The sequence below is a fragment of the Pseudophryne corroboree genome (assembly GCF_028390025.1).
Source record: "Pseudophryne corroboree isolate aPseCor3 chromosome 3 unlocalized genomic scaffold, aPseCor3.hap2 SUPER_3_unloc_17, whole genome shotgun sequence".
NCBI lineage: Eukaryota > Metazoa > Chordata > Amphibia > Anura > Myobatrachidae > Pseudophryne > Pseudophryne corroboree.
In genome coordinates, this window is record NW_026967505.1 from 350,405 (window position 1) to 364,749 (window position 14,345).

At 44.3% G+C, this 14,345-nt stretch overlaps 2 protein-coding genes across 2 annotated transcripts in view; both read right to left on the reverse strand.

Annotated features, from left to right (window-relative positions):
- Positions 1–539: 539 nt before the first annotated feature.
- Positions 540–14,345, reverse strand: part of LOC134983512 (oocyte zinc finger protein XlCOF6-like) — a gene marked incomplete at its 5' end in the record, with an annotated part of 142,066 nt that continues 128,260 nt past the window's right edge. The window contains one exon of the mRNA XM_063949170.1: positions 540–3,495. Within this exon, the coding sequence (XP_063805240.1) occupies positions 2,326–3,495 (1,170 nt within the window). The remainder of the gene's footprint in view (positions 3,496–14,345) is intronic.
- LOC134983528 (zinc finger protein 583-like) overlaps positions 3,413–14,345 on the reverse strand; it is a 33,125-nt gene continuing 22,192 nt past the window's right edge. Inside the window, exons 5-6 of the mRNA XM_063949183.1 lie at positions 13,193–13,675; positions 3,413–3,900 (exon numbers count right to left, since the gene is read on the reverse strand). Coding sequence (XP_063805253.1) covers positions 3,500–3,900; positions 13,193–13,675 — 884 coding nt within the window. The 3' untranslated portion in view covers positions 3,413–3,499. The remainder of the gene's footprint in view (positions 3,901–13,192; positions 13,676–14,345) is intronic.

A 14,345-nucleotide genomic window follows, 5' to 3' on the forward strand; every position in this document is an offset into this window, starting at 1 on the left:
CACTTTCCCTGTCTACCCCTCTACTGCCACCACCCTGTCTCCTTCCACTACTGCCACCCGCTGTCTCCCTGACACCTTAGCTCTTTTTTGGGACATGATTACCCACATAGACACTACCTCCAGCAGCCCCTGATACCGCACTGCAGCCATCCGCCCTGTCTCCCCTGACACCTCAGTGCTGCTTGGAGACAATATTACCTATGTACACAATGCACTACACAAAATGGAAAGCTGCTCAATCAGATTGTAATGTCACTCAGGTGCTAAAAGGGGAGGGGTAATTCTGTGTAGGAAAAAACTGTGTTCCCTAATGCACACCGAGTGAATAATATTACTACATATAATAGTCAGATAATACGGAGATCTTAGTTGCGTATATCTGCAGATATAGGGTTAATCACCCCTACGCAACTAAGATCTCCATATTATCTGACTATTATGTAGTAATATTTTTCACTCGGTGTGCATTAGGGAACACAGTTTTTTCCTACACAGAATTACCCCTCCCCTTTTAGCACCTGAGTGACATTACAATCTGATTGAGCAGCTTTCCATTTTGTGTATTGTATTTAGAGAGGCATGAATGGGTCAGCATTAGGAGGGATTGCTGACTCCATAGTGCCATAGGGGAAGTCAGGGGTATCCCCAGGTAAGCTGGCTCTCAGATGCTGTAGGAGCCATTACCATGTGGCCTTACACTGGGAATTTAACCCAGACATATTTGTAATTATTTATGGGGTGGGTGTGGGGTGTGGTGGCCCCTGTGTCGGTATGACTGGGCTGCTTCAGGTCGGCACACCCTAACACTTTATTAACACTTCACTTATGATTTTCCCTATCACTTTGTATATATTATTTTAATCACACCACTTACATAGCACTTATGTGCTTCTTATTCATTATTCTCACATGTGTGCTGACCTGGGGTGGCCGACCTGTGCCGCCATTGTGGGGTCCTGCACCCCGGACCCATACCTAGTATTAGGGACCCCCAGTGACGGAGAAGCCTTGTCGATCGGCCTGGGGGCTTAACCCTATATCTGCAGATATACGCAACTAAGATCTCCGTATTATCTATTATGTAGTAATATTTTTCACTCGGTGTGCATTAGGGAACAGTTTTTCCTACACAGATTTACCCCTCCCTTTTAGCACCTGAGTGACATCACTATCTGATTGAGCAGCTTTCCATTATGTACACACTGCTCTGGCAGCCCCCGCTACTGCAAAGGTGCCGCCTACCCTGTGTCACCCGACATCTCAGCACTGCTTGGGGAATTATGATACTGCTGGTAACAGTCCTTCATCTGCAGATGGAACCAAACAGGGCGCTGCTTCTGGTACATGGACCCTGGTCATGTCGGGCTGGGAGAGTCAGTAAGATTATGTAATAGTCACCATCTTACAGGCAGCCTGTGAAGGGAGCAGAGAATGGGTGTTATGTGGCAGGAATGGGCTGGTTAGGTAACAGCCTGGCTGCTGCATTCTGTACAAGCAGTGCAATTCTTTTGCTGGGAGACCAAGGTAGAGGACATTGCAGTAGTCCATGTGTGATGATACAAGTGCATGTATGACTGTAGGTAGATCTTCTGAGGGAAATAAGTGCTGGAGTCTGGCTGTCTTGCTATTGGCAACATCCCATCTTAAATAGAACTCCCATCTTAGTAAATTTACCCCCAAGATTCCGCACATGGGGGGGGAATTCTGAGTTGATCGCAGCAGAAATTCTGTAAGCAACTGGGCAAAACCATGTGCACTGCAGGAGAGGCAGATATAACATGTGCAGAGAGAGTTAGATTTGGGTGTGGTGAGTTCAATCTGCAATCTAATTTGCAGTGTAAAAATAAAGCAGCCAGTATTACCCTGCACAGAAATAAAATAACCCACCCAAATCTAATTCTCTCTGCAAATGTTATATCTGCCTCCCCAACAGTGCACATGGTTTTGCCCAGTTGCTAACAGAATTCCTGTTGCGATCAACTCAGAATTACCCCCATGATCAGCATTTTGTTACTCTGAACCTCCAAGCTTAAGTCTGGTTGGTTTGCAAAGCTGAGCTGTAGCCCTGCCCTTTGTTGGTGAGCTTCTATCAGAAGGACCTGTTGCATGTATATTGCAAAAAGCATAAGAGATAGGACAGAATCTTGAGGAACATTACATGGCAATGATAAGTATACTCCAGAAGATTAAAATGGTTTCTCACCTGAGTGAAGTCTATTGTGTGCAACAAAAGCTTATTTCTCAGAGTATGGAAATGGCCTCTCACCTGTGTGACTTCGCTGATGTGTAACAAGATGTGATTTCTGTGTAAAACATTTCCCGCACTCAGAGCAAGAAAATGGATTCACACCTGTGTGACTTGTTATGTCTAACCAGATCTGATTTGTGTGCAAAACATTTCCCACACTCAAAACATGGAAATGGCTTCTCACCTTTGTGACTTCTCTGATGTATAACAAGAACTGATTTCTGTGCAAAACATTTCCCACACTCAAAACATGTAAATGGCTTCTCACCTTTGTGACTTCTCTGATGTATAAAGAGAACTGATTTCCGTGCAAAACATTTGCCACACTCAAAACATGGAAATGGCTTCTCACCTGTGTGACTTTGCTGATGTCTAACAAGATGTGATTTCTGTGTAAAAAATTTCCCGCACTCAGAGCAAGAAAATGGCTTCTCACCTGTGTGAATTCTCTGATGATTAACAAGATATGATTTCCGTGTAAAACATTTCCCACACTCACAGCAAGAAAATGGCTTCACACCTGTGTGACTTCGCTGATGTGTAACAAGTTGTGATTTCTGTGTAAAATATTTCCCACACTCAGAGCAAGAAAATGGCTTCACACCTGTGTGACTTCTCTGATGTGTAACAAGATGTGATTTACTTAAACAACATTTCCCACACTCAGAGCAAGAAAATTGCTTCCCACCTGTGTGATTTCTCTGATGTCTAACAAGTTCTGATTTCCGTGTAAAACATTTCCCACACTCGGAGCATGAAAATATCTTCTCATCTGTGTGACTTCTTTCATGTTTAGTAAGATTTGATTTGTGTGCAAAACATTTCCCACACTCAGAACATGGAAATGGCTTCTCACCAGTGTGACTTCGCTGATGTGTAATAAGATCTGATTTCCGTGTAAAACATTTCGTACACTCAGAGCAAGAAAACAGATTCTCACCTGTGTGAATTTGCTGATGTGTAACAAGTTGTGATTTCTGTGTAAAACATTTCCCACACTCAGAGCAAGAAAATGGCTTCACACCTGTGTGTCTCCTCTGATGTCTAACAAGATCTGATTTGTGTGCAAAACATTTCCCACACTCAGAACATGGAAACGGCTTCTCACCTGTGTGACTTCGCTGATGTTTAACAAGCTCTGATTTGCGTGTAAAACATTTCCCACACTCAGAACATGGAAACGGCTTCTCACCTGTGTGACTTCTCTGATGCATAACAAGATGTGATTTCCGTGCAAAACATTTCCCACACTCAGAACGTCAGTGGCCTCTCACCTGTGTGACTTCTCTGATGTATAACAAGATGTGATTTGTATGTAAAACATTTCCCACACTCAGAACAGATCAGTGGCCTTTCACTTGCCTTACCTGTCTGTGGGTTAATACGCTTTGTGTTCTGTGTAAAACATTTGGCATCTATAGAACAGGGAAACACTGTATCTACTGTCAGAGCTGTAACAGATGCACCAATATCAGAGTGATCAGGAGAACATTTCCCAGGATCAGGGGGATCAGCTGATAGAGCTGGATGTATAATTGGGGTAATGGGGTTATCTCCTGGAGAATCCTGTCTACTGTCATTATCTTTTATGTCACAATCCGGGGATAACATTAGATGTCCTTCTGAGATATTCCTGCTTGTGTGTCCATCTGCTGGAAATAAAATACATTATGGAAATGTGACATTTTTTGTAACAATATTAATCTTGTAAACAATAGGAGAAGACGACTCTCTGGGACACTTAATTGTAAATGTGTGTGTATAATAAAACATAACTTTTAATGAAGGCTTTATAATACTGTCTCAGACTATCATTGTGTCCACCCTCCTGAGAACACTCACAATAACAAATGTAATATTATAATAAGACTTAGATATACCTCTCTCTTATAACTAACCATGAAACATCAATAGAGATGTAGTCACTCGCCAAGTCCTATGTCAGCACCAATGTAAAACAATAGATGGGGAACATACCGTAGACTCTAGATGAACAATAACATCAGTCATATGAGCTGATAGATCAGAGAAATGTCTCCTAACGTTACTCCTGGAAGCATTGGTAAGGTAGCATTCCTTTATGTGTGTGCTCATACGCTGGTAAGCCTGTACAAGTGTTACTCACCCTTATATAAGGTATATTGCAACAGCAGAGTAGGTGTGGAACAAGGTACTTTACATGCAATACACCATATAATACACTGTAATCATCATCATCTGATAGGTTATAATACACTGTTACACCCCATCATCAGTGTCTTACCTCTATTCTCTCAATAGTAATAAGGATGATGTGTGTATGGTAAGTATGATACAGAGAATTACATATCAGGATCTATACAGCTGCCGCCATACTTCTGCTTCTCATACGTGTGCTACTGGCAGCAGTGAACATCTGAGTGAGAGTGCAGGGAAGACAGCAGAGTCTGATGAGAAAGAGATTGGATCTGCCTTTGCAGGGATGTACCACACCTGTCACCCCTGTTAGTATATAAAATAATAAAAAAGAGGGGTGTGGTCCATCCAGACGTGCTTTATGGAGATCTCCTCACTAAGTGGCTTCTTATCTAACCTACCTGATATCTCTTAGCCGCCGCTGGGACCAAGACCCAATCTATTAAATCCACCACTCCTACTGCCCTAAAGCCGCTCCCTCCGGGCACCGTTCACTGCCGCAGCCTAGTGACGCCGCTGATGCCACAGGCTGTATTCTGGGGCTAAGTGTGCCCAAGTTTTCCTGCACGCTCCTGACACCTGACTTGGAGGCGCTTTTCGCTCAGTCGGGATCACTTGCTCTCCCACTCACACGGGTGCGCAAGTTCTGCTACTGCTGGGGACAGAACGGGCTGCCCATAGTCAGTGGAGCCCAGCGGTGATATTGGGAAGTGAGATGACTGTCATTTTGGATCCTGGTGCCCGGCCATCGCATGCTTTGCCTTTTGCCTTCAATAAGCTGTAAAATTGATATAAGCTGCTAAAAAAGTGTTGTGACGGCTGGACCCGGGTCACTACACTAAATTGAGGCATTTGCCTGGAGGTGAAACTACCTTCTATTTATATGGTACCACTATAATCTACTTCCTCTCAGTCTACATGCAGAGCCCAGTATCAAGTATCGTCTGAGTACAGCTCATTACACTCTGATTACAACCTCACAGTATATTATTTTGTGGATTTATTCACTGAATATATTTTGCCATTTGTGTCTGTCTGTGCTGAGTACTTCACGTCTGTGATCACGCTGACCTCTAGTGGAACTTCTCGGTCATTACTGTGTTATTTGAGTTGCATTACATCATGTTTACTTGAAATTTTGGCTCGGCTACCCCTGTCATCCCGACTAAGGGGTGAATTTACTAAGGTGTGAGATTTTTAGAACTGGTGATGTTGCCCATAGCAACCAATCAGATTATATCTACTGTCTGCTAGAAGCAGCTAGATAATCCTGGCATGTAATAGTTACTGTTTTAGTGTACTGTGTGTGTATATTTACAATAAAGGGCATTTGCCACTTTACTAAACTGTTTACCAGAGTGATCTGAGAATCCGTATCCTCACAATTAGTTACTACTTTTTAGATGCCATTTTGTCCATGTGTATCTCCATTTTGTTTATGTATGTCCTCACTGCTCTATATATGTTCATTTTATTAGGATTAGTGGGTGGAATATACACAGCTTTTAGGCTGGCTGATTATAATAGATATATGTTCCTATTATCAGTATCTCAGATGGAAACTGTCTAGTAAGATGTTTGGAATATTGTATACATAAGTAGGTGAAGGGACAGTTGTCCAGGATAAGATAAATTATGTTATTAAAGGGGGACCCTGAGGGGCGACTGAACTATATTGTTTAAACTACGTAATTGATGACCATCATCTGGGACAGATCATGAAACATCTGAGATAAGAGCTGAGTATTCTAATTTGTTCTTCCTATTACTGTAACTGAGTATAACTTGTTATTTGCCGGTTCTCATTGTTGTAACTTAGAGAAATAAATGCTTATCCTTTATAATATGTCCTGTGTCAGTCTCCATATTTATCACAGTGTATCCCAGAATCTGGTCACTTGAATTTTTCTACCGACAGTAATTTCATGGTCTGATCACACCCCTCTGATAGGGTCCTGGTCGCCTTTTCCCGCTATTAATCCTTTACCACCTTGGAGATTACAGGATTATATATTAATGGATGCTGAAGGCACTAGAATTTTTGCAAGAGGCCCTGTCCTCCTACTTAGATGTGAATGCTCCTAAAGATACTTCCATTAGGAACCATTGGTGTGCCCTTAAGGCCATGGATCAGAAGGCCGTCATCCAAGTGCCAGGGGACAGGTAATCAGCAGGGAATGTGCAGGATTCTGAATGCTGGCTCCCATACACAAGCTCAATAAATGTATTATATACCTAAGGCGGCGGTAGCAAGACTCAGATGCTGCCAACTCAGTAATAGGAGCCGGTCACTAGCCAATTCCCTGAGGCCGGCTGTTACAGGAGCATGTGGATACATGATAGGGCCTGCACCATATATTTCCTAAGCTTTGTATCACGTGGCATGAGGAACCCTGAGCCGGTGCCCTAGCAAGCAGCCGCACCATGCCAGAAATATATGTAGTTATGGTAGACCTACTGTCGTTAACGCTATTTCTCCTAATTCCACAGTATCCACATGATATACATTGGGATATGAGGTCAGCGGATTGGCACCAATGATCAAAAGCTTTTGGCCTCCCAGAATGCAACGGGCCAGTCCTCTATATCCCCGCCTCCTGGCTCAGGAAATTCAGTTGTTTTCCAAAGCTCAAGGCAGGAGCATCATAGAGAGCCCTAATCAGGCGAGAAGAAGACACATGCACACACTTCCGTACAAGAAGGAAGAGGTTAGTAAGTGTAAGGATCCTCAAATCAGGTGTGTCAGGGTGGGATCCCTGTGGATACAGTGGACCAAGGAGAAATAGAGTTATTGACAGTAAGTCTACCATAACTACATAATTCTCCTGTAGGGTCCACAGTAATATCCACAGAATATACATTGGGTGTCCCAAATCAATTTCATGGAGGGGGCGCTCCAGATTGGAAAGGAGAATCCTTTGCCCAAATGCAGCATCCTGAGAGGCAAAGGTATCAAAGGCATAATGTCTAATGAATGTGTTAATGGAAGACCATGTGGCTGCCTTACATATCTGTTCTGCTGAAGCACCACGTTGTGCTGCTCATGACAGACCTACCTTACGAGTAGAGTGAGCAGAGACACTAGCTGGATTAGGGATATCATCTTGAGATTATGCTTCTGAATCGTCATCCGAAGCCACCTCGCCAGTGTTTGCTTGTCAGCAGCCAATCCTCTCGTGAAATCCGTAGAAAATGAAGAGTGTCTGTCTTTCTGATGGCACTGGTACGATCCACGTAGACCCTTAAAGCCCGGACTACGTCCAAAGATGCATCTCCCGCAGAAAGATCTGGCCCTTGGAAGGCTGGGACTACAATTTCTTCGTTAAGGTGGAATTTAGACACCAACTTAGGAAGATAACCAGATTTGGTTCTGAGAACCGCTCTGTCTGGGTGAAATATCAGAAAAAGAGGGCGACAAAACAATGCCCTGAAATCTAAAACTCTTCTAGCTGAGGCAATAGCAGAGTAGAAAGAGAATCTTAGCTGTCAACCATTTAAGATCCACTTACGTCAGTGGTTCAAATGGAGCAATTTGAAGCACCTTTAGGACTATACCTAGATCCCAAGGCGCTGTAGGAGGAACAAATGGAGGTTGGATGTGAAGCATTCCTTGGAAAAAAGTGCAAACATCCTGCAGGTTAGCATTTTTCTTTTGAAACCCTACAGTCAATGCCGACTCCTGAACTCTCAAGGAAGCCACCTGTAGACCTTTATCCATTGCTGCCTGAAGGAATGCTAGGACTCTGGGAACTCTGAAAGACCTAGGGTCAAATTTCCTGGCACTGCACCACTGAATATAAGCATGCCATATTCGATGATAAATGCAAGCTGAGGAAGGTTTCTTTGCTCTAAGCATTGTTTGAATTAACTGTTGTGAAATCCTTTTGCTTTCAGGATGGAAGTCTGAAGAGCCACGCCGTCAAAGACAGCCAATCCAGGTGCTTGTAATAACAAGGACCCTGAGACAGCAGATCTACACGTTGAGGGAGTAGAAACGGAGTATCCACTGACAGCCTCTGTAGATCTGTGTACCAATGTCTTCTGGGAAATCCAGAGCTATTAGTATCATGGCGCCCTTTCCCTGTTTTAGCTTTCGCATCACCCTGGGCAACAGGGCGATCAGTGAAAACATAGTCCAGACGAAAGTCCCATCTTAATGACAGGGCATCCACGAAGGTCGCTTTGGGATCCTTTGTCCTTGACCCGTATTCGGGAACTTTGTTGTTATGACAGGACGCCATGAGATCTATCTCCGGCAAGCCCAACTTGTCTACCAGAGTCTGGAAGACCTTGGGGTGTAAAGCCCATTCGTTTGCATGAATGGCATGTCGACTGAGAAAATCCGCTTCCTAGTGCCACCGTAACGTGTGGCTCACCTCCTTCATTGCCTTTTGGCTGCGAGTTTCTGATGATTGAGGTACGCTACTGGCATTGCATTACCCGAGCGAATTTGAACTGGTTTCTCCCGAAGAAAGTCCTTTGCCTGAATGAGTGCCATATATATGGCCCGAAGTTCCAATATATTTATTAGCAGGCAACTTTCTTCCTTGGTCCACTGCCCCTGGAAGCAACATTTTTCTGACACTGCTCCCCAGCCCTGAAGACTGGCATCCGTTGTCAGAACCTCCCAATCTGAGATCCTAAAGGGTCTTCCTTTGTCCAGATGGGATGTCTGTAGCCTCCAGGCTAATGACCTCCGTACTTACAGAGGAAGTACCATAGTCTGAGTTTTTATTGTCTGATATAACCCATTCCACTTGGAATTTAGCATACTCCACCATGTCGAATGTCGACACCATTGATCCCATCACACGCATAGCTGCGTGAATGGATACCCTTTGACTCTGTAGCAGCTCCCGAATCCTTGACTGTATTGTGGTCATTTTGTTCAAAGGTAAAAACACTCTCTGAAGACCAAAATTCAATACAGCCCCCAAGTGAGTCATACGTTGGAACCAGGGACAACTTTGCCCAATTTATGAGTCAACTGTGACACTGAAGCAATTCCTGAGACTGCACCAGGATTAATAGGTCGTAGAGGTATGGAAAACTCCTTATCCCTTGTCGACGGAGATAAGCCGCCATTACCATCATAATTTTGGTGAACACTCTGGGAGCTGTAGCCAGTCCAAATGGTAGGGCCTGAAAATGAAAGTGTTGCTGGAGGATAGCAAACAGTGCTATAGGAACATGCAGGTAAGCATCCTGGATATCAAGGGATACCATAAAATCCTCCAGCTCCATGGCCAAAATAATGGAAGGTAAAGTCTCCATATGAAACAGAGGCACCCAAATGTACTTGTTCAGCACCTTGAGATTGAGTATCGGCCGGAATGACCAATTTGGCTTCTGAACTAGAAACATGTTGGAATAGAAACCTTGTCCTTGTTGCGCGCGCACAGGGAATTGGAATTATCATCCCAGATTGAAGCAACTTCTGACCTGCCTGTTGTAAGGCCCTGGCCTTCGTTTCTACGGAAGATGGGCTGGTACAAAAGAACCTTTGTGGAGGGTGTTTCTTGCAAGCAAACGCATACCATGAGATACCGCTTCTTGCTCCCAGGCATCTGTGGTGGACTGCTGCCAGATCTGTGCAAAATGATGAAGTCTGCCTCCCACCCTGGGGTCCTCCAGGTGGAGGACCACACCATCAAGCTGATGGCTTATCTTCTGGCTTGGAAGCAGGCCCTCTGCTAATTGCTTTTTAGTCTTACCAGACTTGTCAGATTGGGACTGTTTGCCATAACCCTTCCCTTTTGCTTTTCCCTGGGTCCGAAAAGCTGGAAACCTAGGTTTGGATTTGTGGGTTGAAGGAAACTTCACTTTCTTGGAGTCTGCCTCTGACTCCAAAATACTGTTTAATTCTTTACCAAAAAGAATATCTCCAGTAATAGGCAAAAGACTCTAGAACCTCCTTGGACTCTGAGTCAGCCTTCCATGTACGTAGCCAGACCGCTCTGCGAGCTGCTACTGCTGAGACTGATGCCTGAGAGACAATAGTACCCATATCTAAGGCTGCTTCTTCCATAAACATAGCCGCCTGTTTATTATGTGCAATATGGAATTTTTGCTCTCTAGATGCCAATGAGACATCATCCTCCAATGCATCAGCCGAGGCCGCCACTGCTTTTGCCATCCAGGCTGAAGCTATGGCTGGTCTTACAATTACCCCAGACAATGAGAAAATTGTTTTTAAAAAACCATCTATTTTTCTATCCGTAACAATCACATAATGATGTTGAAGGCAGAGGTAATCTAGATTTTCGAACCAATCGAATGACATGTGTATCTACTTTGGGAGCCACTCCCTTTTTAAACAGTCCCCAGCTGGAAGAGGATAATGGGAATTCCATTTCCATGAAATTCTAAACTTCTTACTGGGTGTGACCAAAGCCTCTTGCATAATCTCCGTCAGCTGTTCTAACCCCGGAAATTCAGTTCTGACTGTTTTGGGATGTTTAAACACAGGATTTTAACAAAGGGCTCTGCTGCCTCCTATAAGGATAGAATGGCTTTCACAGCACTAATTAGCTCAGGTATAACCACTGAGCTGGGACCTTCATCCTCGTCTCTGTATGCAGACCCAGAATGCGAGGAATCCTCATCCTCTGAAGTGTCCCCATCTGAAACATGTGTAGACTGTGAAGATGTAGTTTCATGTTACCTTCCACAGGCCTTTCAGTCCGTTTTAGTTGAAAGGCTGCAGATTTCTGGACTGGATGTGATAAAACCCAGGGGGAATGTTGCATGTAAGGGTTAACAGGGTAACCTATAATTGTTATAGGAGCTGGCATTATGCGCTCAGCTACACCAACTAATGTCTGTGCAAACGTAGCCCATGGGGGTTCCATCTGAACGTGTGCCTGCCTAGGATTATTCAGGAGGCTTTGGTGAAAGCTAAAACAATTTGCACATAATCCATTCTGCACCAGATCCTGAGAGGTTAACTAAGCTTTGCAGGACAAACATGAAATCAGTGTTGGTGCTGCTGTGGAGAGTGTATCCTCCTCACCCTTGCTGCTCTTAGACATGATAAACAAATCACACATTTGTATGGTGTTAACTACACAATTTGTGACTGAAATCAATTAATAGCTTGCTAAAGTGACATGCAATCCGATTCCTCCCTGCCTTGCACCAGCACTGAGGATCTGTATACATGACAGAAATAGTAAAGTCAGCAATCACACTAGCAATCAGTCACAAGTTATACATTAGTATAATAAGCAACATGAGCACATCATCAACTACAGATACATTTCAAGTATGTAGGAGAACCATATTACTGCATTACCTTATATAGGAAACTTAATGTATTCAGTCGCACAGCGAAAGAAACGGCAATAGTTTACAGACTCATATGCATCAGGCACTTATCCAACTACTCGTACCCAATACATTAGTGAACGCTGAGTGGATCCAGACGCAAATAGTGTACACAAACTCCAAGTGCACACAACAGTGAACATAGACGTCCAAGTGAAGACCAATGCACCAGTCACACAGACGCCTATGCTGCGATTGAATCCTTTAGAAACACAGCATCTCAGACGGAAGCAGCAAATCAGTTCATGGCAGGAAACTCTGAGGAAACTGGTCATGAACCGGGGGAGGGGTGACCAGGGGAGCGTCTTACTCCCCACTGCTGACTTCAACCCCAGGGACCCAGGCCTCACACTAATCCCTGGAGTATATGATCCCTGGAACCTAGCACTGGTGTACCGAGGTGGCAGCCGCATCAGCAACTGTTCGGTAGTCTTCCCCCCCCACCACGCTATGCGGAACTGACGCCTTACCTTCTCCCCGTGCTCCGGCCACAGCCTGTTAACGTCAGCTGGACTTGCTAGTACATCCAACACAGACTTCCGCCGAAACAGCACTGTACACATGGGTTAGCGTTGTTGCGACCTGGCGGGGAGTTGTTGGAGTAACTCTTTCTGAGGTGCGTGTAAGATGCTTTTCAGAAAACTCGCTCAAGAAATGTAAGACTATAAAAATAAATGAAATAAGCTTAGGGCTGCCAAAATCAGCAACCCAAAGATCGTTGTCCGGCTCCTGCCACACCAACAAAAAAAACTGAATTGCCTAAGCCAGAAAGCAGGGATATAGGGGACTGGCCCGTTGCATTCTGGGAGGCGGAAAGCTTTTGATCATTGGTGCCAATATGCTGACGTTACCTCATATCCCAATGTATATCCTGTGGATACTGCTGTGAACCCTGCAGGAGAAAAGGAGTTTATATAAAGACCGGCGTGTGCTAATAGTGATACTCTCAGGAAATACCTTGCATGTAATACCATAGGCATAGGTACTGCTAGCAAACAGTATGGCTGCTGGTGACACACAGTGACATGATGTGAAGGGCGAGCAGGAGTATAATAGGGGCTCATGGCTCCTGATGTATGAGATACACCAGAGAGTGTGGTGAGGAGACTGGTCAGATCTCTGGGCTGGTAACACACAGTGACATGATGTGAGGGGGAGAGCAGGAGTATAATAGGGGCTGATGGCTCCTGATGTATGAGATACACCAGAGAGTGTGGGGAGGAGACTGGTCAGATCTCTGGGCTGGTAACACACATTGACATGATGTGAGGGGAGGAGAGCAGGAGTATAATAGGGACTGATGGCTCCTGACTCCCGCACTGGGCAGATACATTTCCCTCATTAGTTTGTACTGACAGAGGAGGGTGTAGGATAAGAGATTGCTGTAGTGACTGAGAAAGGAGAATATGTGACTCTTTTCTGTAATAAGTGTTTATTACTCACCTGTGCTGATATCTGTAGGGATTTCCTCCTCCTTACACTGCTGATCACCCTTCAGATACGTCTGTTCTTCTTCCTCTATATCTTCTGCCTTTATATCAGTCACATACGTCTCTTCTTCACCCTCTGTATCTTCTGCCTTTATAACAGTCACATACGTCTCTTCTTCTCCCTCTATATCTTCTGCCTTTATAACAGTCACATACGTCTCTTCTTCTCCCTCTATATCTTCTGCCTTTATATCAGTCACATACGTCTCTTCTTCTCCCTCTATATCTTCTGCCTTTATATCAGTCACATACGTCTCTTCTTCTCCCTCTATATCTTCTGCCTTTATATCAGTCACATACGTCTCTTCTTTTCCCTCTGTATCTTCTGCCTTTATATCAGTCACATACGTCTCTTCTTCTCCCTCTATATCTTCTTCCTTTATATCAGTCACTTCTTCTTCTTCTATGTCTTCTGTTTTAATATCAGACAGACGTTCTACCTAAAACACAAAAAAAAACCCCACTATAATGATATTTGCATACAGTCAGTTTAAACTGAGGTGAAAAAATAAGAATTTACTCACCGGTAATTCTGTTTCTCGTAGTCCGTAGTGGATGCTGGGTACTCCGTAAGGACCATGGGGTATAGACGGGCTCCGCAGGAGACTGGGCACTCTTAAAAGAAAGATTAGGTACTATATCTGGTGTGCACTGGCTCCTCCCACTATGCCCCTCCTCCAGACTTCAGTTAGGGAAACTGTGCCCGGAAGAGCTGACATAATAAGGAAAGGATTTGGAATCCAGGGTAAAACTCATACCAGCCACACCAATCACACCGTACAACTTGTGATAACTATACCCAGTTAACAGTATGAAACAATAATGAGCCTCATTAACAGATGGCTCATAACAATAACCCTTTAGTTACGCAATAACTATATACATGTATTGCAGAGAGTCCGCACTTGGGACGGGCTCCCAGCATCCACTACGGACTACGAGAAATAGAATTACCGGTGAGTAAATTCTTATTTTCTCTGACGTCCTAGTGGATGCTGGGTACTCCGTAAGGACCATGGGGATTATACCAAAGCTCCCAAACGGGCGGGAGAGTGCGGATGACTCTGCAGCACCGAATGAGCAATTCAAGGTCCTCCTCAGCCAGG